The sequence below is a fragment of the Branchiostoma floridae genome, chromosome 9 (genome assembly GCF_000003815.2).
Source record: "Branchiostoma floridae strain S238N-H82 chromosome 9, Bfl_VNyyK, whole genome shotgun sequence".
Taxonomy (NCBI): Eukaryota; Metazoa; Chordata; class Leptocardii; order Amphioxiformes; family Branchiostomatidae; genus Branchiostoma; species Branchiostoma floridae.
Window position 1 is genome coordinate 1,078,791 of NC_049987.1, and position 27,798 is coordinate 1,106,588.

Consider the following 27,798-nt stretch of genomic DNA (forward strand, 5'->3'; position numbering starts at 1 on the left):
CCTGACAATTGCAGCCAACAATGATTGACAGGACGTGTTACGTGAGGCCAACAAAAGTGGCGGACAAGTAGATAGACGGGATCATATAACCCCTCACCAACCAAAGCACACATCACCAGTGCACTTATACATACCAACAAGGAAGAAAAAATTGAGACTACAACATGTCAAAAGAAGAAGCTGAAAAGGTAAATTGTTTTAATAAATACATTATTAACTGTTTTACCGAGTGTTTCGAATTCAATTGTGTATATAATAAGTAACAATTTTGATGAATTGAATTTAGCATTTTAGTGAGATTCCCTCACGGCATTAATTATTCTTGTTCAGGAAGAGGTGACGGGACGTAAGGAAGCAAAATTTTGATAAGTCAATAACCAAGCGAAGTTCATTTTGACAACTTGCCTAATTTTTGTTCGATTGTATGTTGTTCAACGTCTATGGACTTTGAACGTGACAAACTGTTCAATACCACATTTACTGACGACCATATTGTGGTAATTATTTCTATTAGTCTAGGCGATTGGTGCAAAATATAGCTAGAATTGCTCAAAATGATGTAAAAAGCATACAACTTGTGATGATGGTTCTTGAGTATATACTAAATATTTTCAAGGGTGGATCCAATTTAAAATGCATGTTTCTTTGCAACGGTTGCTAGGTAACCAATTTTCCCAGTACATATCTACATTATTCACGTCTATGCTATAATAATTCAAGTTACAACGCTCAAATTTGGTCGAATCATACAACAAATATGTCTCCTTAGACTGTTGTGCAAATTGATTTGTCAGAACCAATTATAATTCTTGTATGATATATAATATATAATAATATATAATATATAATAATAACTATGCATAATGCTTGACATGTGCCACTTCAAAATGATTTATTTGGGGATTTTTCGGGTCATTTTCCACTGGCCAGAATGAGGGGTTAAAGACATCAAGGTCGTTGACTCCATATGAGGAATTCTCTTGCAGGGCAGGCCTGGATATGTCTATAACTTAATCAAAGAGGCAGCCAATTGTCTAGCCAGATTCAATATCCCGAGGATGATTTGACAGCCAATCAGCGAGCCTGGTGTTATCAAGAAGAGTCGATTCATACACGGGGACATTTTAAATTTAATTCTAGACTGTTTTTTTTAACTAAAGACCATGTGGCTGAAAGATACTACATTTGCTCTCAAACAAATTTCGGCCTTTCTACTTAGTATGTCGGTAGGTGTTAAGAAGACGAGGGTCAAGGTCAATTTTGGGCTCCCTGGTATGTCACCTTAGTACTGCAGCAGAAATTCAATTTTGTATCTTTTTTTTTTACCTGGGTGTGCCATGGTCTTGATTTTCTTGTAGCAGATAGCTTGTGATGAAAGGAATACGTGATGTATGTTTGGGGTCACTTAGCAGGTTACTCTGGAACTGTAAGGGCGTTTTTGTCAAAATCTAAGGATGATGACTGAACAAGCGAAAGACAAATTTAGATTATATTTGGTATGTAGGTAGCTTAGACAGAGGTGTACAGCATCAAGTGCAATTATTTAAACTGCCACTTTATTTGCATATTTAATGAGTTAAATCTATATTTGTGGTGTTTTCCATTATAGGACTCAAATGTATATAATATATGTACTTTTTGGCTTGTGTAACATCAACAGATACCAATTATGCAAATTTGTCCCTAATTCCCATTGTTGATGTAAAAGTTCAACAATTATTCTATGTGGCAGATAACTGGACAATCAACATTGTGTGAGGTTGGACTATTATTAAGCTATCTGTTGCATGAAACAGATCCAGTTAGTCATATACAGAAGACGCCGTTTAATTGTACTCCCCATTTGCCAGCACATTTTGTGAAATAATCCGGATGGTGCAACAAAGCAAAGTTATTCAGCTGGACTGCATCACTACGGGACTTTGGGATTCCTTGCAATTAACAGTAGTGTGCAGTTATCCGTTGTGCAATTAACTGGTTTCTACTGTACTATAAATGGATCGCTGTTTAATCGTATCGTAAGAATTGTGAGTTTTTGATACTTTATTTATAAATGTTGTGTATTTTTTCTTGCTGAAAGTAGACATTAATATTTTATGATCTACGCAGTTAGTAATCCTTTTAAATGTATGTAACTTAAACTTCGTTCTAAATTAACCATTCGTTTTTTTTTAACTTTTTGACGTCACGTGTAATTAATATGGCACTGCTTCCATTTGCAATCCTTTTTGGGAAAGCCTCAGTAGGTCGGCCGAGATGTTAGCGCATGCCGGTTCAATCTTCAATTTTTTTGTCAATCAACCAATCAGTACTTGGCCTTATTGGGACTGATGTAAAATACTCTTGCCTTTGTAAAACACTGCACGTAATTGAAATATAAGTTAAGATAATTAAATATCTGCTATTCATTGTAGGCTACCATTAATCCAAACAAGGTCTACAATGTTCTTTGAATAGACTAGAAGAATACTGTCAAACATGGCACCTAAATGTGAACCTTAGGAAAACAAAAATAATTGTTTTCACTAAGGGTGGTCGTATACCAAAAGATCTGTATTTTTATGTATAAGAACAATCCTGTTGAAATAGTGACAAACTATTGTTATTTAGGTATTGTTGTCAATTCTGCGGGTACTTTCAAGGCGAACAACAAACACTTGTAAGCAAACCCTACACGTGCCAAGATCCACAAGTGGCCTCGCCGCTAGAGCCGAGTTAGGGAGGTTCCCCATTCATTTGGAAGCCTCCCTAAATGCTATTAAACACTTAATTAGACTTCGCCAGAAAGTACCAGCAGGCAGTTTCCAGTCAGACGCTCTCTCTTGCCAGATAGATTTAGACAAGGCTGGAGCCAAGTGTTGGGCTTCAGGAGTTCGCCAGTCACTGGAGGAATGCGGTTATGGTTACATATGGCATTGTCCTCTACAGCATAATACAAATTCGTCTCAAATTATCAATTCTATCAATCAGCGTCTCAAAGACATTTATTTCAAACTTTTCTAAGAGAGTTACACAATGATAACAAAGGTGGATCCGCTAAAAATAAATTGAGGTCTTACAGACTGTTCAAGTCCACCTATAATGTGGAACAATACCTGGATATTGACAATATTCGGCACAGGACGGCCGTCACAAAACAACGAGTCAGTTGCCACAAATTACACATCGAAACCGGAAGACATAACCGCACTCCTCTAGAACAACGAATATGTAGATACTGCAATCTAGATAAGTTAGAAGACGAACATCATTTTGTAGTAGAATGTAGTTTGTACAAGAAAGAGAGAGCTGAACTCTACAAATTAATAGAATCCATGTTCCCCCACTTCATACAACTAAGTGATACAGACAAATTTATATTTCTTATGAATCTAGACAAACCGTTACTTATAAAGCATATCTGTTCTTACATTTTCAATATCACAAAGAAACGAGAAGAAGCCGAATGTACGCAGTAGAACACGATTCTTGAGTAGTGTAGATTCATTGTATCATTATATCATGTTGTATCATTCATTGTGACCTGTACTGAACCCAGTCAAATGAAGACATAAAACAGCAGATGCAGGACTTACTCTATATCAAGTTAGGAGTACTAAGTTTTGGTCTCATGTACATATGATTTTAAGAAAGGTGCATCGTTTAGCGATGAAATATAAGGCTAACAATTAGATATTATAACTTTTCAGAAACTATTCTTGGCAAGTTCAAGAGGGGATGTACAGAGGGTGACTCGGTTACTCCAGCAGGGAGTTGATGTCAACTTCAATACTGTGAGTAGGATAGAGATTTTTCATATTACGTCGAAAAACGGATGCCTAAAGCCCCGGTCACAAAGCGCGTACGATTCCTTGCGATTCCTTGCGATGCGCGGTATGAGCGCAGTGCGTCGTAAGTCGGGGGAGAATCGGAAGCAATGGTTTAAATATATAAAGCCGTGGTCACAAAGTACAATGAGATCATAAGAGCGTACCCGCGTCAATCTCAGTAAATCGGGGAGCATCCTATGACGAAAAATAGAGCTGAAATGGATTTTGAACATGTTCAAAATTTCGCTATCGTCGTAAGATTTTATTTGCCCCCATGGCAATCTTCATTACGGCAATTTTTGTCTACTGGTGAGGTTATAGATTTATGAATTTTTAGCATGTTGTGATGGTTTCAGTTTTCCCTGATATTGTCGATATTGACGAAAAGGGAAAATATATCAGTCGCAACTGCCACAGTCGCAACCAGAGAACAGCGCGCCCCGCACAGGTGATGCAGACAATTGTTTGATCACTTCATGCACGTGAGTTTATAATTAGATCAAATCTCAGCTCTCGTCGGTCTTGGGTCAGTTTACCATAATCGTAATAACCATGGGGACAACTCGAACATAAAGGCAGGCTCTATGAGTCGGAAATATATATGATCTAATGCTTATGATATGTTTTTTGTATCATGGCATCTTTTTGTTGATAGCATATCATGATGCGATCTTCGAACGACACGTAGAGCCGGCAAGCAGGCCGAGATAACCATGCCAGTACTCACGCTTGATTTGAACTTTTGCTTGTAATACTATTCTTGTCATGGTCTTTTTAAATTTATTTTTACAGTTAACCCTCAAACCACCGTACCTTTTTTGTGACGTAGATTACCGTATGGGGTCGAAACTGACCCCATAACGTTTTGTACAAATAAAGTTTTTTTTTGTGACTCTTTTTGTGATTTGTATATATATATAGCTTCATTAATCTATGTGGGACAGTTTGACATGATTAAGTGAGAATAATTCTAGCTCATTATCGATATCATAATTTATGCAAAAGATCATGAGGACCACATTTTGCAACGCTATTCAGACCGGGTAAGGTTTTTTTATGCCTGCACCAACTTCAAAGTCGCATAGCCCCTGAATAACTTATGCTAGGGCCACCAAACTTGGTCCCTTCTTAAAGAATGTTAATAGCAAGCAATTCAAGTGGATAAAAAAATTCATCATTTTCTATGTTGCCATGGCAACGGAATTATGACAGGCATATTTATTACTTCTACAGTATGTCAGAGCATTTCTTGTGGATTTCTGCATTTCAGCTACAGTACTGTATGATGGAGTATGTTTATAATAAAGAAAATCAGTACTTAAAAAAATAAAAAATAAAAATGTATATATTTATTACGCAATTTTCTAATTTGGGCTTTAACATTCAACTTTAAAGGTTTTCTTGGCAAACCACACTTGTTCATGGCATCTTATAAAATTCAACGTAAATTTCATGATTCAATATTCATAAGTTATGCTACTTTGATGACGCCATCAGTGAAAATCCAAGATGGCGGCCAATTTATGCTAAATTACGTCATGGCGTCGTCATATAAAATGATAATGACACAAAAGTTGTTACCATAATTTTGTTGCACATATACATCGTTCTCTGAAAATTTCGTGATCATACGATAAGTAGTTTAGGCGTGTGTTCCAGAAGTTTGTTTGAAAAAGTGCTGGGGTCAGTTTTGACCCCACTGGACCATACATAAACTTTCTACGATAACTTAATCAACAATGAGCCAATCTCGGTAAAAACGTATGAGAGGTTATAAGACATATATACGAACAAACTCATAGAAGGAAATTTGCTTTCAACTAGAAATGCCATAATGGCACATATTAATATACACCTGGGGTCAGTTTTGACCCCATACGGTGGTTTGAGGGTTAAAGATATTATAGGAAGGTATTCAACAGCTATGTCCACATTTTGTTGGTTAAAAGAGCACAAAAGCGGTCACAGATGACTATACAGAAGAGACACAAGTGAAAAATCGTGCGACGTTGGAAAAATTTTGAACATCATCCGATGCGTTGCGATGGCTGATTTTGCTTACGATTTTGCTGCGATTTACTGCGCTCATCGTACAGTATGCGGAATAGGCCATCGCAAGAAATCGTACGCGCTTTGTGACCGGGGCTTAACAAACCTATTTTGTGTCTTTAGATTCACTTGTAGTAATATTCTTTATCATGCAGTGATTATACCTCGAGATGTCATCTGTATTTACTGTATGACTAATTCTTCGGGTAACCTTTGTTAATATGCCATTGAGACAAATCTCATTAGTAGTTGGTCTGTGACCAGAGGGTAACCTCAGGCGACAGATCCTTTAGTGTTGTCACGTTTACGCGCGTTTGCATCTGTATCTGTATGTTCCTGCGGTCTGATTCGTTGATGTGGTTTGGCAAGTCCTATGCACTGAGGTTGACGATGATGCAAGTGGTTTTTTGGGAGGCAGCTGGTTTTATTATGGATGTAATAAAAATTACACCCCTACAAAATGTTCGTCTTCTGGTGTATTGGTCCATATTCCCTGTATGTGGGTCCTGCGGTAATTTGATATTGTCAAGAAGATGCGTAGTTTTATCTGATCGTCAAAGTGAGGCACGTTCGCATCTGCATCTGGATGTTCCCGTTGTCGTTCCCGTACGTTGTTTGGCAGGTTTTCTGCACAGACTTGGACGATGATGCCAGTACATTATTTTCTCGGCAGCTGTTTTTATTATGGATGTAATAACTTCAGAAATCACCCCTACAAATTGTACTTTTCACAGTGTAATGGTCCAGGTCTGCATATGGAGCCCGTTGCAGTAATTGGCTATAGTCAAGCAGATGCGTGATATGTGCATCAATTTTACGCGCGTTTGCTTTCTACGTCTCATTCAACAAGTTTATCCGTACTTCTTTATGTACCCGCACCATGGACCCCAGGATTCGCCCATTAATGCTGTGTCATGCTACCTTATGGCTTCACACTAGTCTAAAGCTTATCTCACAGCTCACCATCAACAGCTGTTGTGGTATATGTCATGTCATCGTGTGTGGAACATGGTTACCGACATCTAATGTTCCACAAATGACCCTGTCAATCAAATGCCTCCTGTCGCCGTTTGCCAAGACTAGCCTAATTAGGCAAAGATGGGTGAACGCACTACACAATGAAGCGTGAAAGAATTCTCGCCGCAAATGAAGTTTTGCCATATCATATTTCCGGACTTCGACTGTGAAAAAAATTACATCAAAGTCCTGTTCCGTGCTTCATAACAGAAACATGTCAGTACTTGGTGCGTTTGTCAGTCTGTCTGTCGGTCTTGTAGGTGTGTCTGTGTGTGAATGTGCCTGTGTATTACACCATCCGGTTACTTATCGTCACCATAACTTTAGACTTTTACCACATGTTATTTCTCAATTCATACATGTTTAGGTCTTTAACATGAAAATTCACGTGACACAGACATATTAAGCAACTTTAAATAAAGCGATATATTTAATATCATGAAAAGAATCATTATAGGATACAAGCACAACGTCACACACCAAAGAAGACAAAACAACCAACATATACCAGACCGACGTCACAGACTATTTTAACCACGGTCGCTTGTTATATGTCAGCCATACCATAGGTATGGTGAAATATATTGTATTCGTAATGTTTTTTCTTTCTTTCTTTTTCTTTCTTTCTTTCTTTCTTTCTTTCTTTCTTTCTTTCTTTCTTTCTTTCTTTCTTTCTTTCTTTCTTTCTTTCTTTCTTTCTTTCTTTCTTTCTTTCTTTCTCTTTCTTTCTTTCTTTCTCTCTTTTCTTTCTTTCTTTTTCTTTCTTTCTTTCTCTTTCTTTCTCTCTCTCTTTTCTTTCTTTCTCTCTTTCTCTCTTTCTTTCTTTCTTTCTTTCTTTCTTTCTCGCTCTCTTTTCTTTCTTTCTTTCTTTCTTTCTTTCTTTCTTCTTCTTCTTCTTCTTCTTTATTCCTCCATCTTGGAAGAGCATAAACTGATACACTATGTACAAATATTAAAATATGTTACTTAGACAACAACTTAAAACACAGTAATACTGAACAAGCACTATCCACGTGCAGTTTGATTACACCTTGTCTCACTTGACATTTCTCTCCGGCTACTGCCCTGCATATAACTGCCGCATACACGATAAAAATACATTTTGGCCTGACCTACATCAACTTAAACCAGTCCTGTACTATGTGCTTTTGTTATATGGCACATGATATACCCACATATGTACACTCTATCTCTGAACCCTTCCTGAGCTTCTGTTACAGACTCTACACAAGAAACTGTATAAATACACATTGGCTTGACTTACACCAGTCCTCAGTCCCGCACTTCTATTATACAGTTTCTGCTCACATACTACATATAAAACAAGTCCATTTGGCTTACACCAGTCGAGTTCTATTATACAGTTTCAGCTCACAATACTGTATAAACTACACATTGACTTGACTTACATCAGTCCTATATACTTCTGTTAATTTTTTTCATAATACTGGCTAAATACACTTTGAACTGCCTTACACCAGCCCTGTTTTTCTATTATACGATTGTTGTGTACACTATTGTATAAATCCCCTTTGACCTGTTTTCGACTAAATAATTCCCGTACATCATACTGACCAACTCCAGTTTGACTTGACTTACACTAGTCCTGTACAACAGATCTATTATACAGTTTCTGCACACGATACTTTGATGTCATTCATTTGTTCATTGTAGTGGGTAAGCACAGAGTCTTGACCTATTTCCATGTTATATGTTTGAGAGCCATTACTGCTAGTGGTCTTAATTTTCTGGCCACATGGAGGATAAACTCCTCCCAGTGTTCTGTCTCAATGTTCCCTTCCACTAAGTGTGCACCGAGAAGGACTTCAGTCAGTCTCTCATCTCCCTGCTGGTATACTTCCACTGCTACTCTGATCCCCAGGAAGTCAGTAAGGTGGCCAGTCACCTCCTCCCTCACAGTCTGGAATATGCTGCATTCTGCCAACATGTGCTTTACTATGTCATTTGTGGGGCTTGCACATGCCGGGCAAGCTTTTTGTGTCTTCGGTGCAGTACTAAGGTGTAGTAGATTTTGCAGATCATTTCTGTAGGCAGGTTTCTTCCTAGCTAACGTCCATAACTTATGAGGTTGCAGCATTGTTGTATGTGTCTTATGAAACCTCGTTGAACTTCCGCTTATTTTGTCGTTCCACTTTTCTTCCTCTTTCTCCCCCACGGCCAGTTTCACAATGTGCTTCCACTGGTTTGCTGGGAACTGCAGGGTTACTCCGAACTGTTCAAGATATTCACTCAGTCCATATTCTCGTGCAATTGTGAAACAGTCACTGATGAATCCTCTTGTGCTCAACCCTCTTTCTCTTCTCAATAAGAATGAGTAGAGCCTATACAAGAATATTTTCTTCGCCAGCACACTGTTGGGGAGTTGTGTTAGTCTGCCGAAGAGGCTCAGCTTGTGTTTGTCAATAATTGCTCTAAGGAAAGGCATCCCAAGGGCTGCGAGGGTTGCTGCTGTCTCAGTCTGGAAATGCATATCCTGTATCTTCTTAGCGGCATATCTGTGGCACTGCTCAAGTCTTTGCATATCAGTGTTGGATAGTTGCCACAGCTCACACCCGTGTAGCATGGAGGGGATCACTATAGTGTAGTATTTAAGTTTCCTCTGATAAGTGGGTTAGGCTTCCTGTCTTCCAATCCTGTTGTAAGAATTGCACAGGTCTTTCCTTTGCCTTTCTTGGCAGCACTCTCTGCCGCTGCTGCTAATGTAAGGTTTGCTGAATGTTGTACCCCAACATGTGTAACTGTAGCAACCTCAGGAATAGCTGTGTTTCCCATCCACCAATCACTTGTAGGTCTCCCTCCTGACTTGCAGCCAAACACTACGCATTTACTTTTCTCTGGTGCAAATTGAAACCTCCATTTTGTACTATAAGTATACATGGTGTCTATACGTTTCTTCAGTGCTGATCTTGAGCCTGCGAGTAGGCGTATGTCATCCGCCAGTGCAGGCGAACAACAGTTCAGACCGCCCACTGATGCCCCTCCACCCTGGGCTTGTAGTATCTCATGTACATCGTTAGTTGAGAGGAGGTAGCATGTGAGTGATAACACGCCTCCTTGGTTAACTCCGCGTGTGCATATGAACTCTCTTGACTTCTCCCCGTTCAACTTGACAGAATAGCAGTTCTCAGTGTGCATCAATTTGATCATCCTCCACATTTTGCCGTTCACACCCACTTTAAACATCTTGTACAAGAGACCCGGTATCCACACTTTATCGTATGCTTTAGTCGTGTCGAGGAAACAGCCGTAAACTAGACTGCCTCTTTCCTGGTAGTGAGTCAGTACTTCGCGTACGATATAAGCTGTGGTAATGTTGTTGCATCCCACCTGGCCACCGTTTTGAAGCTCATGTGGTAGGCCCCTGGACAGTAACCATGGTTTCCATCTATTGTACAGTACTTTCTCCCAGATCTTCATCATCACATTAAGGAGGGTAATGCCTCTGTGCGAGTTGAAGTCTACTTTGTTAGTTTTGCCTTGCTTCAGTAATGGGATCTCAATTCCCTTTTTAAATTCCATTGGAATGTATTCTAGTTCTCTCATTGCATTGAACATTGCTGTCATTCTGCTCCACAGTGCTTTGCCACCATACTTCATGTGTTCATATGTCAGTCCATCGTTCCCTCCAGCTTTACCACACTTCAGCTGCCTGAAAACAGTGGCCACTTCTGACAGGATAAATGGTTCTTCTAGAATGTCTTCAGTGTTATTATAACTCTCCCTCTCCATTTTCATTACTTCCTCTATGACTGCTTCCTTATGTACTTCATCATAAAGTGCATTTTCCTCTTTCTGCTCATTTCCAAGCATTTCAAAATGTTTGGCCCATGCCTCTCTTACCTCTCTTGGGTCTGTCAGGAGCTGGTCTCCCACTTTCACTGCTTGTGGTTTGTCTATTTTTCCTTTTCTCTGTCTTATATTCTTCCAAAATCCTCTGTCATCTGCTCCTGCTATCTCTGCTAGTTTCTCATTCTCTTGTTCTTCATGCAGGAGTTTTGCCTGTCTTAGTACTGCTCGGTAGCGGCTTTTACTGTCTTTGTAATTCTTATACAGCTGGCTGTTCTTCTCCCTTGGTTTTCCAGCTGTCTTCCACAGGAGCCAGGCCTCTATCTCTTCCTTGTGTGCTTCTTTTAGATCTGCTGACCAATATGGCTTCTGGTGTTTGTTTGTTCTCTTCACTGGTATCATCGATATCTCTGCTGCTGCACTTTTCAACACTTCAGTTAGCACACAAACTTCTTCTTATATGGCCTCTATGGTCACTTCACTGGGGCTTTTAGTTGCTTCTAGTTTCCTTTCCACACATTTTCCAAACGTATCCTCAATCACTTGTCTCTCAACCTTTTCCCAGTCTAGTTTTGCTTCACAGTGCCCTTCTTTCCACTCAGATGGGTTGTTGTTGAAAGTTGCTATGACTGGGTTGTGGTCTGATAAGTTGTCTCCGTTGTTCTCTAAGACTCTGCATGAGGTTGCTTCCGCTGCTAATGTGTGGGGAATGACAATATGGTCTATAGTTGACAGATTCCTGTCACCATTGGCCTGGAAAGTGTGAAGTGGCCCTGTGCCCAAGTTGCTTAGGTTAAGGGATAGCAAGCCTAGTTCACCCATGATGTCTGCTAGTTCTTTCCCCAGTTTTGACATTTGACCTTTGCCCCTTGGCCCTCCTTGATCACCAAGGTCTGCATTAAAGTCTCCAATAATCATAACTTCCCCGTCATTCTCATACTTTCTATACAACTCCCTTAACACCTCCAGCTGTTCTCTGTATTCTTCAATTGGCATTCCTCCATTTGGCATGTAGACAGCAAAGAGAAAGAGCTTTTGGCCGTCACAAATCCTTATCCGCACTCCTGTGATTCTGTCGTTGCCATCATTCAGTTTGCAAACTGCATAATCTATTGATTCTTTTCATAACAGTGCCACTCCACCCTGACCTCTCCTCCAGTGCCCTCTTTTATGATCTTGCAGTCTACTGTCAGCTCTGCCCCAGCCCCTGTGGCTGTCCAACACTGACCAATTCTGGGAGTGATTCTTCAAAGAGCCAGTGCTCTGTTATTGCTATTATGTCTATATGTGCTAAGTGTTTCCTGATAAAAGGTATTGCTTTCACTAGTCCCCTAGTATTATAGCAGGCAACTGACAGTTGTCTTTGTATACTTCTGGTCATGTTACTTGTTGGTGTGGTGTAGGGTATGCACACAAGACTGGGCTCTGGGGTTCTGGTTGCGGTCTGGGCTTTTCAGGGCTTTTCGCTGCTCGGCTCCTGGTCATCTCCCCTGTTCTTGTACCTCATTTCTGATAACCATAGTCTGCACTTAATGCCTTCTGGCCAGAACTTGTCTTTCACTACCATGTCAGCTTGGTGCTCCAGGACATATATTCTTGCAAAGGCTAAGTCTTTCTGTCTGCTTGACATAACCCTCACGAAGGATAGATGTACTTCCCTTCTTTGTGCATATTTGTATATCATATCCTGTAGTTTCCTAGGTTCTGTTTTCTTCATGTAGCCTACGAAAAATCTTCTCCTCTTCAGTCTGGTTCTTGCTGCACTAACAAAGTCTGAAAAGTCTGTACTCTCGTCTCCAGGTTTGGCATTTCTCTCCCTCTCATGTGTGCCAATGTGTTTATCATACCTGTAATGACCAGGACCCTTTGTTCTGTCACTGGACTTTCTCTTCCCGTGTGAACTCTTCTGTGTGTGGAGCAGTGCTTCTTTATATGACTTGGGCTGGTGGTTCGCTGCTCCACTTTGCACGATGAAGCTGGTTTTTGAATTTGATGTTCCTTCTTGCTGAGGTGCTTGTAGGACATCTTCTCCATTGCTGACCAGTTTCTCGGTTAGTCCATTTTCTCTCCTTGGGGTTGAATGTTGGTTTGCCCCATACCACTGTCTTTTTGTCTTTGAACTCACTACTGGATTGATTGGACTTGTAGCATCTAGCTGTATTATGCTGTTGCAGGTACTGTCATGTTTCCCTCCTACTGCCTGAGTTGTGATATTGTCCCTTTTCTCTGGCAGAGTTTTCACTTGGCTCTCTTGTACCCTGCTTCCCAACTCAGAGGCATTACAGCTGTCTTCTCTCTGTTGGGCCTGCCTAACTTGCTTTAGGTAAGTGTCTATGGCCCCTTGTTTCACCGGCTGTTCAGCCTTGTTTTCTTCCCTTTCGCTTCTTTTGATGGCAACTGTCTCTTGCCCCTGATTACTCTTATTCAGCTCATCACTGGTGATGCTAGTACGGTGCCCCTGCGTGTTACTGCCCTCTGATGGCTCCGTTCTGTGCTTGTTATGCTTGGTAAGGTCGCATTCTTTCTGACTGTTTCCATTATTTTTGCTTAGGTGCACATTGTGTGTGAGTATAGTCTGGAGGTCATTAGTGATCTTCTGTATCGTGGACTGCATGGTTTCTGTTGTGGTCTCTTGCACTTTCAACTGCTCTTGGAGAATGGTTATTTCTTTTTGCAGGTTACTTGTTTTTCTATCATGTTGCTCAATCACAAACCTCAGTTCTTGTTGCAGACTCTGTACCTGTTTGTTGTGTTGCTCAGTTAGATCTGTAATTATGTTCTCTTGGTTCTTCAGCTTGTTTTCCACTCTTTTTATCATCTCTTTCATCTCTCTGCCTTCCTCCTTCAATCTCTCTCTGAGGGTTGCATTCTCTGCCAAGACTCTTGCAACCACATCTTGATCCTGGTCTATGTCATTATGTGCTGCACTCAGAATTCTGCTCCTTGTGACTGCTGGGCTGTGGAAATTGTTCCCCTGGTTGTTGACAGAGAAAATTTTTTTAATATCTGACAAGTTTCTCTCACCCTCAATGAACTGGAACAGTACCCAGCAGTCGTCGGCTAATCTGTTTGCCACTGGCTCAGCATTCGCCCTATACGTACGTTTCCTGGGCTGCCCAGGTGGGCAGTCTGTTCTCTCCCGCCTTGCCACTACCAGTAGAGCCTCTCTTGTGTGATTAAGTATTGCTCCATTGTTTTCGCTAGCAGCTAGCAGTTTTCTCCTGGCTGTAACCCTGTCTAGCCCTCCAATGTGCGCTTTGACAAGCACGAGAATTTGTCTTGGTGTCTCCGCGTCATCATTAAAAGATAGTTCATCAAGTCCTGCTAGCCAAACCCCTGAATTTTCAGTGTACTCATCGTCCTCCATGGCTCGGTGGGGGGAGGGTGGCATCTCACTGTCTTCCCGCACCGCTCTGCCACTACCCACAGTCACAGAGCTTCCTCGTAACTTGACTCGGGGGAGTACAGTATCTGTAACACAACTCGTATTCACAGAGCTTCCTCTTGACTCACTTGGGGGAGTACTGTATCTGTAACGCTACAGTCACAGAGCTTCCTCTTGACTCACTTGGGGGAGCACTGTATCTGTTAAACGCTACTCACAGTCACAGAGCTTCCTCTTGACTCACTTGGGGGAGTACAGTATCTGTAACACTACTCGCAGTCACAGAGCTTCCTCTTGACTCACTTGGGGGGGTACTGTATCTGTAACGCTACTCACAGTCACAGAGCTTCCTCTTGACTCCACTTTAAGTGATTACAGTATCTGTAACGTTACTCACAGTCACAGAGCTTCTTTTTGACTCGACTTAGGGGAATACAGTATCTATAATGCTACTCACAGTCGTTCTCTTGACTCAACTCGGGGGAGTACAGTATCTGTATAACACTACTCACAGTCACAGAGCTTCCTCTTGACTCACTTGGGGGGAGTACTGTGTCTGTAACACTACTCACAGTCACCAGGCTTTCTCTTGACTTGACTTGGGGGAGTACTGTATCTGTAACACTACTCATGATCAGGGTCACAGACTCACAGGCTTTGTGGTCTTGTTGACGTGGGGGAGGGGGGTGCCCATCTCCGTTCCGACCTTCCACTTCTGTGTCGCCAACTCCGTTCCGCCCTGCAACCTCTGTGTTGGCTTCGGAGCGGTCTTTGCTCCCTTTCCTTGCCGCCGCTTGCAGCTCTCCGTTCGTGTGCTTGACCTCGACAGACTTTCTTTCTTTCTCTCTTTCTTTCTTTCTCTCTCTCTTTTCTTTCTTTCTTTCTTTCTTTCTTTCTTTTTTTCTTTCTTTCTTTCTTCTCCTGTCAAATCTTCAAAGCGATTCATCTCCGTCGTTCCTGGACCGAATGACTTGAAATTTGGCACAATGGTAGAGTGGGCCAATACCCTCAGGCCTATTTTTCATTTTTTTTCATATCTGCCTCTAAAATGATTTTATTGAGGTTTTATGGTCATTTTTAGACCAAAACGGTATATTTTGGCCCCCAGTGTCCTTCTTTTACGATTAAATGACCTGAAATTTGGTATAGATAGGTATTGGATATTTAGTTACATGATCCAAGTAAAATTTTTGGCATAACCTATTTTAAAATGATTAATTTCAGCACATTTCTGAGGGAAAATTGGTTTTCTTTCGGCATTCTGCCATGTCGTCACTCCGCAGAGCCCCGGACGTTTAAGGACGTCGGCTGAAGGCTGAGTTAATTGAATTTAACGAGCCAGCCAATCAGCGAAGAGGAAGGCCAAGGCTATAAGCGGGGCCTTCCAACCCCGTTTATATAGAAACACATGCATATCGTGACAACACAGCGGACGAATGTCACCCTACGCCCGGTTTTATATATATAAAATAGTAATTTGCGACGATTTGGAGTTAACGACAGGGTCATTTGGACGGTAGCAAATGGTACGCGTTCCTTGAACGTTAGAGTACAAGTCTTTATCGATGAATTTACCAACATTTCGCGTGGCAATATAATTTATTTTCGGTAGATTTGACTTTGGCAGGGTCAGTTGAGACAGTCGAGGAAATGTTACTTGGCGGAAATCGCGGGAAAATTGGCCAGTTTAGTTTTGATAAGTAAGTTGACAATGGCACGATCGAGAATGATTATTTTCTCATCAATATTTATCGTCAGAATGTTTTGAACTGTAAATCTAAACAATTGTGTTACCTGTGCAATGTTTATATGAATAAAGATCAGTGGGTACTGAAATTATATGTGTAACTTATTGCTCTTAGTCAATAGATCAGCATTTTCTCCATAGTGGCCACCTGTCTATAGTTGCAACATTTATCCCACTGGACTGGAAAGAAAAGTGCTGTATTTTTTCCCGAGCAAATGTAGGTGCTTCTAGTGTTGTTGTTGTTGTTCCTTTGCATTAACTTTGAACATTCAAATTGTAAGTGACTTTAAAATTCCAGATTTTGAGCCCAAAAAGCACTCTCAGTGCCAGGGTATCACCACTGACCTCCGAAAAGAAACCCTCGAACAAGGTAGAAACTCCTTTCCTCCGGGTCTCGCACGCTACGAGCAGGAAATTGTTACACTGAGACAAGATTAAATCATGGTTGATTGCATACAAAAACAGTTTAACAGTGGTATACAGAATTATGTACTTATCAAAGAAGGAAAATGAAATATATAGATAAAGCAACATCAAGTTAAGTTGTTGGTCCTAGGATTTTTCAGGAAATAAATATAAAGCGACAGGGCAATAAAATACCTTTAAAAGTTTGAGACGTCTCCATTTCGGTAATGGCTCATACAAAACGAGAAGAAGATTTAAGTTTTTAGCTTGCAGAAAACAAACACTCCTAATATAAAGTACCTGCACCTGCTTGATAATTAGTAAAACTTATGCCCAACTTGAATTAAAAAAAAATTTCACTGCAATGATAGATGTGCCCACATCACAATGAGCTTATAACGGTACTTGGACCCAGTTTTCGTACTGGAAACTGTTGAATGGCTACATATAATTTCATGATGAAAGTTTTCTGCATGGCAGGTATGGTGATTTGTTTCACTTTCGAAAAAAATAGGAGCTAGCAATTCCAGTTTAAACCAATTAGTTATGCATAGGAGCTCCTGTGGAAAAGTACATTCTTCCATATGGGCCCGGGGCATATTGGGTAAGCTCCATTTTGACCTGAAATCAATTCACAACATTAGTTCATTTTTTGGGAGAAGCTACTGTTAACGGTGCACACCCCAGTTCTTCCGCAATCGGGTCAGTGATAGTCCCAAATTAGTTTGATATAAGGGGATTTTAGCATCCGTTTAGTGCCCAGTTACTTAGTGTAAAATTAGCGCAGCGGATCTAAATCGCTGCTATTATAAAATTCGACCCCTATATGTTGTCTTCGGTAAGTTTTTGTCGACGAATCGTGGCTTCAGGGTATCGCTCCGAAGACGCAAACAGTGAAGCGCCCCGGGCAGCTTGACCGATGACGTCATCGCTACGGGCTTTCGAAATTCATAAAGGATATTGTGAGATTTGAGGTCCTTCAAAAGGTCTTGCAAATCAGATATGTTAGACCGTATGGTACATTTTTACTTCCTGACTGTATAGATGTAGTTCCCGGGGAAAATTTTGTTTGGAAATACGGTGAAAATAGTCTCTTAAATATACGTTTCAATGGAGGCGAGAATCTGTGCCCCTAAATGTTCCATTTTCAAGCAAGGGTTATTCGGAACAAGTAAATGTTGCATGGGAAAAGGTATGGCTGAAATATGCTGTATTTGCTCCTAAGCAAATGTCGGCCTTTATAGTTATAACATAATTTTTGATGGTAGACGTATTGCTTACCAAATGAAGCTTTCTCTGGTATAGACTATAATGATGAAATAAGATTTTATCTACTATGCAATATCAATGAAATCAAAGCAAATTTTAGTGTTTCCAATGTGCACTCCTATATAGTATAAAAACGCTGATCCATATTATTGCAGCCTGTAAGCACATCACTTCATATAAGGTAAAAAAAAGAAAATTTATGCTAAATGAATTTTAATGTTTAAACCATATTATAATTGTAAAGCTGACCTTTTGTTAACGAGTGATGCCTGCCTTAACTGGACGGATACTTACTAGCCCCCCCCCCCCCTTATATTAGGCAGCTTTCCTGGGACGTGTTGGTGTTGCTGAACTCTTTCGTACAGAATGGTCTTACCTTCTAAGTAATGTTTACTTTGCACCCTGTTGTTACAGTTTGGAGACTCTTCACTTCACCAGGCAGCTTCAGGAGGACATGTTGGTGTTGCTGAACTCCTGATTAAGGCTAGAGCACAGGTCGACAGTAAAGATGAGGTAAAATGTATGGCATTGGGAACGAGGTGAAACTTATGTTATTAACTAGAGTTCGGGGACCTCATACCTCCATGAAATACTCATTGCTTTTTTTGTGGATGGTATGTATGTTTACATTCGGTTGTGTTTGAGAGTAATGGTTATGAATGTTATGGGAAAGAAGTGGTGTATTTATTTAATGACACAGAGGATGTCCATCTGATTAGTGATTATTAAAATGTGACACTTAATTGTCTAATGTGCGTTTAAGAGGTCGACGGCATATAGTAGCGTGGTGTTCCTGAAGCTTCATGTTTGGCATTTAAACTGTCTAAGGTTGTCAGCTTTATTGAGGTTCGACTATGTGCCTCAGAGCGGTGTGGTGGGAGGAAGTTGGGAAACTCAGAAAGAAGAAGGGATGTGGCCACTTTAGTCAGATGGTGATTTGATTTTCCACCAATATGTCATAACATCAGCTGTTCACACGGTACAAAAACGAGATGCACACTTTCCTCTGACAGCCCTACACCAACTGTAAGATGAATACTTGTCGCCAACCCCGTCTGCTAAAAAACAAGTATCATTGGCTACGAAAGAGACAACTAACAACTGTCCCTTATCGTAAGGAAATCAGAACATCTGTATCGCCCATAAAACTTCTGATACCCAACCCATCTAAGATGAGAGGACCTAATGGCATTTTAATCACCATGTCACTCAAATCAGCAGTACAGTATGTGAGACATCCATGCCTGTTAAGCATTACCGTTAAATGTACCTCAACTTCTTACAATTATACTTACGCTGCACATCTCCATGATATCCTAAGCAGACATAAATAAAACTAATTATCATATTCAAAAAACTCGGAGTTCCCCAAACAGCTGTCATACAAATCACCTCACTATCTGCTTGGAGCTAAGCCCATTAACAAACACTTAAAGCACAATGCCTGTTCCAATATATTGCAATTATAGGGGTGATTTCTGATACGTGCATTGTTTCACGACTGTGTACAGGCACACCAAACCATATGCGAATATCGCAAACGGGACATCAACTATAGTTGCGAAAATCACAGACAGTAACCACTCATTTTTCCCGGACAGGCAATATGTCATACATATTAGGTAAAACCGCAACTCTATGCTTTGTCATAATATCACATACGAGAAAACCAAGGAACCAACGTGCATCGTAGGACGACTGTGTACGGGCACACCAAACCATATATCAATATCGCAAACGAGAACAAAATATAGGTGCGAAAACCACAGACAGTATCCACTCATTTTCCAAGACAGGCATTATGTTCTACATGCTGGGTAAAATCGCAACTGTATCCTTTGTCATAATATGACATATGACAAATACACTAATGCAATACAAGAAATACAATACAGGATACAAACACATCATCAACACAACCAAAAGGACATGAAATATCCGACAACCAATACCTACATGTAGGATACGGGGACAAGTTGATGCCCGATATATAATAATGCAAGTACTTACCAACACAACATCAGCATAAGCCACGCGGAGCACAAAATCTAACAGCGCAAACGAAGTATAACACACCACGTCCCCAAAGGCACAAGTTGCTAAATACAAAGTTATTTATCATATTCAAATTGTCCAGCATCGGGAAACAGTTGCCCAGCATCGGGAAAAAGTTGCTTTAAGGAGTTAACTGTTACATTACCTTAACAAGTTGCTATACGCAACAACTGTTCAGATAAGGAATTACCTAACACATCCACATATTAGATATGTCATACATCCAATTACATACTAACGAAACTTCCGCGTTACGCAAGGCGCACCACAAAACATCTAACAACACAAACGAAATATAACACACTGTGTTCCCAAACGCACAAGTGCATACATGCAATTTATTATCACAATCAAAATTGTCCGCCTCCCAAAACAGATGTTCTAGAATGTTGGGCTGGGCAAACAGCGGCACTAATGTGCCAACTGTTACAAATATTTCAAACAGTCCTAAGCAGACATAAATAAAACTACTGGGGGTTCCCCAAGCAGCTGTCATAGAAATCACCTCACTATCTGCTTGCAGCTAAGCCCTTTAACAAACACATAAAGCACGATGCCTGTACCAATATATCTCAAATATAGGTGTGATTTCTGATATTATTACATCAATTATAACGACAGATACGGCGCCCAAAATCTCATCGATTCGAGCTATCATCACACCCCACCAACACAACAAGTATGAAACCAATCCATCCAGCCGTTCTTGAGTAATCTTCTACACACTTCTTCATGGAGGTAATTAAGCTAAACTTAGTTTTAATTGATATTACAGTGTGCATCTAAAATAAAGTGCTAGTCTTTTGTTAACAAATGTTGCCTGTTCTGCACCCTGTTCTTACAGTACGGAAACTCTCCACTTCACAAGGCCGCTTCATTTGGACATGTTGGTGTTGCTAAACTCCTGATTAAGGCTGGATCACGGGTGGACATCAGGAATAAGGTTAGATGTTGTTGACAAACTTATGTTGAAAACAATAGGTTTCAATATCTAATGTCACCATGCTGTAGTACAGAGTCATCTCATTGGTACAGATTGGTTTTACCTTCTAAGTAATGTTTACTGTGCAATCTGTTTTTTTTTCAGAAAGGACGAACTCCACTTTACTGGGCAGCTTTAATGGGACATGTTGGTGTTGCTGAACTCCTGATTAAGGCTGGAGCACAGGTTGACAGTAAAGATGAGGTAAAATGTATGTTATTTAAAACTAGTCTTTAAGTTTTTTTATTGATATAACAGTATGCATCTTAATACAGATACTCATTAAAACAAGTCTTTTGTTAAGAAATAATGTCCGCTCTGCACCCTGCTGTTACAGAAAGGAGAAACTCCACTTCACGGAGCAGCTTCATTGGGACAAACTGGTGTTGCTGAACTCCTGATTACGACTGGAGCACGGGTGGACAGCAGGAATAAGGTAACAATTTATATAAAACAATTTTTAATATTCAACCCCTAACTATTATAGTATGGTAGAATCGGAATGTATAGCACAGGTGGACAGTAAGAAAGAGGTAAAGTTTGTTGCGGACCGCACGGAAGCAGATTAGCTGGTTCTTTCATCCTCTATCACAATGACAGACTTTGCAGTTCTTTGGATTTTAGTTTTTGATAATATATCATTACATTTTTTTAAAATGTACATTTGTATATATCATGGTATTGATATAATGAGTCACTATATGTCAACACGAAACATTCATTATTTTACAGTACTCAAATACACAATGTTTTGAATGTAAGCATGCTGAACATAATTTGGTGTCGTATTCCTTCAAAGACGTATACTTTATACGGATGCAACGGATTATGATATTGATCTTCAGGATTGATAAAAGTCAATATAAGCTTGACAACATGCCACACTGTAATTGTACTGTAAATTGTGCCACATATGCATGCAGGATTGTGAGACTCCAAAAGACATAGCAGCTAGCAAAGATGTTTCACGTTACCGTACTCGTAAGGACAGAGGTCGTATTTTTGAGGGAAGGGAGAAGATTCTTCAGCTTTTTAAAACCATAAAGGTGATCGGGTAGGTATATTTACAGGTTTAGCTGCATTTTACTGTCTACCAAAAAAAATACGGAAAACAAACAAATAACTCGTATTGTATAAGCGTACAAGATCTAACAATGAAGTACGGGTAATTTCAGGTATTGCTCAAGCGTATAGGTCATGTTCAATACAACCAATGTGGTATGCATTCTGGATAGTATATCATGATTATTGTTGAAATTGCTGCAGAGTAATTAAGATGACATTCATGTGAGGAAAATCTCTACTTTATCAATTCGGATGTTTAATTTCATGTTGAATTCAGTTAATTCTAGGAGGACACATTTGCAATTGATAAAATTTAAACCCAAACATATACTTTTTCTAATATTGCGGTAGGCTCATTGCTGACTCCAGCAGGGCCTAATAAATTGTAAAAGAATTCATCTAACGCGTTAACGACAAAACTTTATGTATTGACAAAATTATTTCTATGTCAACTTTATTGTCGATTTCTTTTTAAGGCTTGTACGGTCTGTGGTGGGTCCAGAAGGAGTTAAGCTAAAAACCGCATCCTGCACCGTCAGTGTACCACGTGACGCCGTCTCCATGAAAACAGAAATCACGTGCCAGGTGTTGAACCCCAATGACGTCATTCTGCCCCTGGGGGACGGAGAAATGTTAGTGAGTGACATCATAGAGTTGGGTCCACACAGGATAGCTTTCAACCAACCTGCAACTGTAGAGATGCAGTACAGTGGCACGTCGGCAGGTGAAGCGAGGGAAGCTGTTGTATGGGTCACAAAGAATAACGGGCAATGGAGGCAGCTTGATTCTATTCAAAAGGTAATAATCCTACATTCTCTTCATGGTGTGTTGTTTGTGAAAGCTGTGCCCTCTAATGACAAAAACATTCAATATCTAATAATGCTGTTCGAACTGTCAATATAAGACAATCCTAGTTATGGATTTTTTCTGAGTTATATCTAATATGAAACGCTCATAAACTCTATTTCATGTTGAATCTGTCATATCAAAATGTACTGTTGAAATGGCATGTAGTATATCGAAATTACCTTTTTGCTGGTATGGAGTGTCCACTCTAGTAACAATTTTCACTATACTTCTAAACTATTATACTATACCACTTTCAATAATATATTACAAAATCTTCTGTTGTAGAGCAATGCCACTGTAGCAGTGTCAGTGGACAGCTTTGGCACCTTTGCTGTCGTCAGTCAGCTCAAACAGGACCGGTTTTCAGTGCCCATAGAGGGACACACTGTGACGTCATCAACACAACCTGCTGTACAGATCACCTTTCCGAAACAGTCTGTTGACATACCGACAGAAATCGAACTTCAGGTAATTTCCTATGCCTAAAAATCTAGGGATATGTCAACTGTCGTCCTGATTCCTGCATGCAGTATTTTAGTGATATTAAGTTATTTTAATCGGTTATCACTAACATTTGATTCAGATGTTACTTCACACTATTTTCAGGTGCAAGATGTTCCGGGGAAAGCAATTGAGGACATGAAGGCAGTACATCACTCCACCAGGGGACTTATTGGCACCGGTCCGGTAGTTCAGGTGAAAGCAACGGGGCATTTAACGACTCAGTTCAAGCAACCAGTCACCGTGCAAGTTCCACATCCAAAAAACTACATGAACATCCAACATGACGGTCCGACAAAACTCAGGGTCCAGAGTGAAGACGAGCTTGACAACTGGGTAGATGTGACAGAGACAGCCAACATCAGGGTTACACAACGGCTTGTTGAGTTTGACGTTTATCGTTGTTCAAGGTACAAAATTTATGTTCCACAAAACAGTCTATATCGTAATACACTAGGTTTATAATAAAATGGTATGGTCGACCTGCCATACCATTTCTTTAACACCATCTAGAATGGGCTTTTTGCCATTCCTGGGACCAGCTGAGGTCAGTAGCTCCCCCCTTTCGAAATTGCAAAACGGTATAATGTAATTTACAGGGGATGAAATAACCGGGATCTCTTTTCTAACGTATGTTATGGCGTAATATGGCATTCATCTTATTTTATATCATAATATCTTCGAGAGGATATGATTTAACTGTTACGTAATTTGCTGGTTGCCCCCCCCCCCCCTTCGTATTTTAAAAACGGCTTGCTGTACGATCACCAAATTTGCAGGGGGTGATGTCTAAATATACATTTTGTTCAACATATAATGCTAAAACCCCATAAAAATGTATTAAAACGTCCACATGAATGTTTCTGTAAGAAAATACCAAATAGTGATGAATTTCGAGTGAAAATCAGCTGGTTATACTTTTCATCATGATATTGTCGGCCATCTTGGATTTTGACCAATTACGTCATCGGCAGCATAGTGTATTTCACATTGTTAGAACACTACTTCAATCTCTTTTGCATAGCATTATATATATATTGGCCTAGGTGGACAAATATGGAGTCGGGACATGATACAAGTACATTGAATATTTCTCTGCTTGTTTTAGGTAATTTCGTTCTGTTGTTACATATTGGCAATGACTTTTTCCATCCTTATATTAATAAGGGCATATCATCAGGAAATGATAAAGGAAAACATATAAATACTGGATATTATGTATCATTTTCAGGTGGATCGTGATACTTGTTGAAGACGATTACGGTCTCCCGGAAGAAATCGGACCTATTCCGTTACAACTCTGTAAATGGCTACAGCAGCGTGATGTTCAATTCATCGTCATGCAGTCCGAGATGAACCCAAACGCGCTCCTGGTTGAATGCACCAAAGCCAGTGAAGCAGAAGATAGACGTGTTCGACTGTTGAAACAGGATTACACAGGACCGCAACCGAGTGACATAGTTAGGCTATTTGAGGGCCAAAAGGTACAAGTCACTTTGGAAGGCAACTTGTCCTTTGCACCATTTAAAAGTGCCAGCATCGCTGACCAACACATAACCTTTCACAGTCAGAGGCTCAATCGTCTCCAAGTACTGGTCAAATCTGAAAATGGCCAGCACGGATTGGAAGGGAAAGGTTACGTTGTGTTCTATGAGTTACCGTGTGTTGTGGTCGAGGAAAGTAAGAGAAGTGAAATGCCAGAAGCTTTCCAGTCCAGAAAACCTGACGGAGATGTGCAACCACCACAACAACTGTGCCAGCTTCCAATCCGTGTACCCTACACACAGCCTCAGATAGCACAACAGGTGAATTTCCTTTCTCTTACTAATATTTAGAAAAGCAAGTAAACGAAGAAATAGAACCTATCAGATTTCTATATTTTAAATAGAGATATCATATGAAGTATCAATATCATGTGACAAATCACATAGAATATCAGACCCAAAAGCTCTTCATAGCTTTTTAACTGTATACCATTTTTTGGTCCGCAGTGTTCAGAACAAGTGAGAGTCCGCACGGCAACTGAAGGTAATAGGTAATTTTTCGTCCGTAATCGTTAAACATTTATTCTATTCAGACTTTCCATCTGAATTTGAATAGGTAGCAAATCCTACATGTTATACAATTTTAAAAAAAGCCGTGGTTTAATGTATAAATTTGACATTTAACCCTATTCAGACCGAGTTTTTTGGTCATCCCTGGACCGAGGGGGGAAGGGGGGGGGGGCTTTTGAGGCCCGCCCCTTTTCACACCTGTAACTCTAAAACGAATTATTGTATGGCCACCAAATTTTTCAGTGAATGACGTAGACATAACTTGGGACGTATATATGACATTTGACGCAATGGTGACGTACTATGACGTAATTATGACGTCATCAATTTGACTTGATTGGCTGGAACCGTTAACTAAGGGTATTCTACAAAATGTAACAGCAAATGCAGATAACAGAACAAGAATGTTTATTTCGATTTATGTTGCCAATAACAACATCGATGACGCCAAAAGGACGTCATCCATATATAAGATACCAGTTGGGCTCCGCCATCTTAAATCCACCTCCTTGAATTTTCAAAAATAAATGTTTTGGATAAGTAATCGCAAAAGGCAACAGAAATAGACTATAAACGTTCATTTAAACGTTTTTTGATGAAAAAATACCAGGTAGTTACAACTTATTAGGGATAAGCTAGTTATTCTTGATCTTGTCATACGGTCCGCCATCTTGGATTTTGGCCACGTGACGTCATCACATTAGCACAATTTATGCATAATTATTTATGAAAGATATTCTAGATTTTATTTATGTAAGCAAATAGCAATAATATTGTTAATAAACGTGACAAATGCATTGTTAGAACCGAAATTAGCAATTTTCGTCAAAAGTGAAAACAAGAAAAAAATGGTTTTTTTTCAAACGTTTTGAAACTGTTTCCAACTATGTTTTATATAGGGAAACTCACTAAGTTTGGTGGCTGTAGCGTATGCCGTTCTGGCGTTATGGGATATTAAAGTTGGCGTAGGCCTCAAAAGCCCCCCCCCCCCCCCGTCTGAATAGGATTAATATTTTATTGAAATTGCAATTAAACCAGCTGAGCCACCAACCCCGTGGAACCCGTGTGCGTGGATGTCCATTTGCTGTCACATCTGCAAGACCGGGACCATGGCAGCACCCTACCAGGCGTTGGAGAATAATCCGCGTGGCTGTAAGTTTCAAAATCCGTTCATTTTTAGGTTTACGATATCTTTCAATAAGCACATATAGATACCCTTCAAACCATTCATCTGCTCTAAAAAAACTTGTGTAATAGATAGACATTAGTTCGTTTTTTGCTACCGCACATACTTTCTGTAAACGTCAGACATAACAATGATCAATTAAAGTAAGAACTAGATTGTTGCAGAACACACTATTGTTAAGGTGATGCAACAAATATTATATAGGTGTCAGGATGTTACTACTATATCTTTTTAGTCTCTCCACCACAACTACACATCTAGCTTAAAAATTAAACATCGAAAAATATCGTAATCCAAAGTTTAATTCAGAATAAGAACCAAAGGGACGGAAATACAACCAGAAAACCAAGGAAACAAATCAAATTGAGGCTAGATCCAAAGGGATATATGAAAGAGAAACTTTGAACATCGAATAGCAATAGTGACTATGCCTTTGATATGAAATTTGGCAGGAAAGACCGTACCCCTCTTAGATAAAACCATCTAATTCTGTAAGCACGTTCGTCTTGAGGACCAGAAATATTGCTTACTTGACTTTAGATTATATGCATACGAGCGCCAATCTCTATTTATCTGTATATCATACAGATAGACAAATATTACAAGACAATGTTAAATTTACAAAAAATAAAGCAGGATACATTTCAGTTCCTGTTGTTCTGCACAAACGATCATATGACAGAGACAATATGTAATAATCTCGTCGAATAAGTATTGGACTTTAGTTTCCCCTTTCACCCATTCGATCATGTGTACTTCCATTTGCATTTAGTCTTCTGCTATGGACAAACGTTATTATTATTGAAATACCATGTTCTGACTTGAATTGTTCTCCTTTCAATCAGATGGAACTTTTAGCGACACTGAAGTAGGTAAGTCATTGAAAGTGGTATCCATGGCACTTTTACTTCTTAGACTTCGGAAAGTATTTTCTTCATTGGATTCACAAATCACTTCAATTAAGTCGCGAGATCGAGACTAGGTCACTCTCCGTGAACAAGATGGACTGTCATGTAGAGGCATTCACATAATCTTTAAAACAGTCATTGTTTGAAGAAAACTTGAAGTAGCTTATTCTTTAAAACCATATCTGTGAAATTTATAAATAAGATAAATATTTTAAGCAAATTCACATGTTGTATTAGGGGCTAAACAAGCTGTCCCTTCTTATACATCAGGAGTTTCTAAGCACTTCTTTGTCGTAAAAGAGAATGTGAGCGCTGATTGGAGGGATCTGGCTTACCATCTCGGATTCAGAGCAGCCGACCAAGACAACATCGCCAGCCGAAACCGTGACGCCAAGTCCTGCTGTATGGATCTGCTGAATGAGTGGCTGAATAGGGAAGGGGAAAATGCTACATTGGAGGCTCTCGTAAAAGCTCTGAAAGACGCAGGGTTGCAGAAAGTTGCAGATGATCTGATTCTAAGGAACTCTCAGATGCTTTGAAAATCCTATGCTCTTTTTAGTTATCGATGTCAACCAAGGCATTGCTTGCCTCGTAAAGACTTTGTCTTTGTCTGTCAAAACAACAACATGTAAATTTGTTTCTATAAAATAACTAAACGCATAGCAATACCAAATAAACAAAGGCACTAACCCTAGCTTAGGGCAGTTTTA

The 27,798-nt window shown here is 39.9% G+C and overlaps 1 protein-coding gene across 1 annotated transcript; it reads left to right on the forward strand.

Annotated features, from left to right (window-relative positions):
* Positions 1-26,441, forward strand: LOC118422904 (p53-induced death domain-containing protein 1-like). Its single transcript, XM_035830752.1, has 14 exons — positions 1-188; positions 3,690-3,773; positions 17,903-18,001; positions 20,388-20,486; positions 20,631-20,729; positions 20,863-20,961; positions 21,449-21,579; positions 22,067-22,388; positions 22,725-22,907; positions 23,046-23,350; positions 24,172-24,745; positions 24,932-24,968; positions 26,033-26,146; positions 26,416-26,441. Exons 1-14 carry the CDS (start codon positions 165-167, stop codon positions 26,439-26,441), a joined length of 2,196 nt encoding a protein of 731 aa, XP_035686645.1. The 5' UTR covers positions 1-164.
* Positions 26,442-27,798: the final 1,357 nt, after the last annotated feature.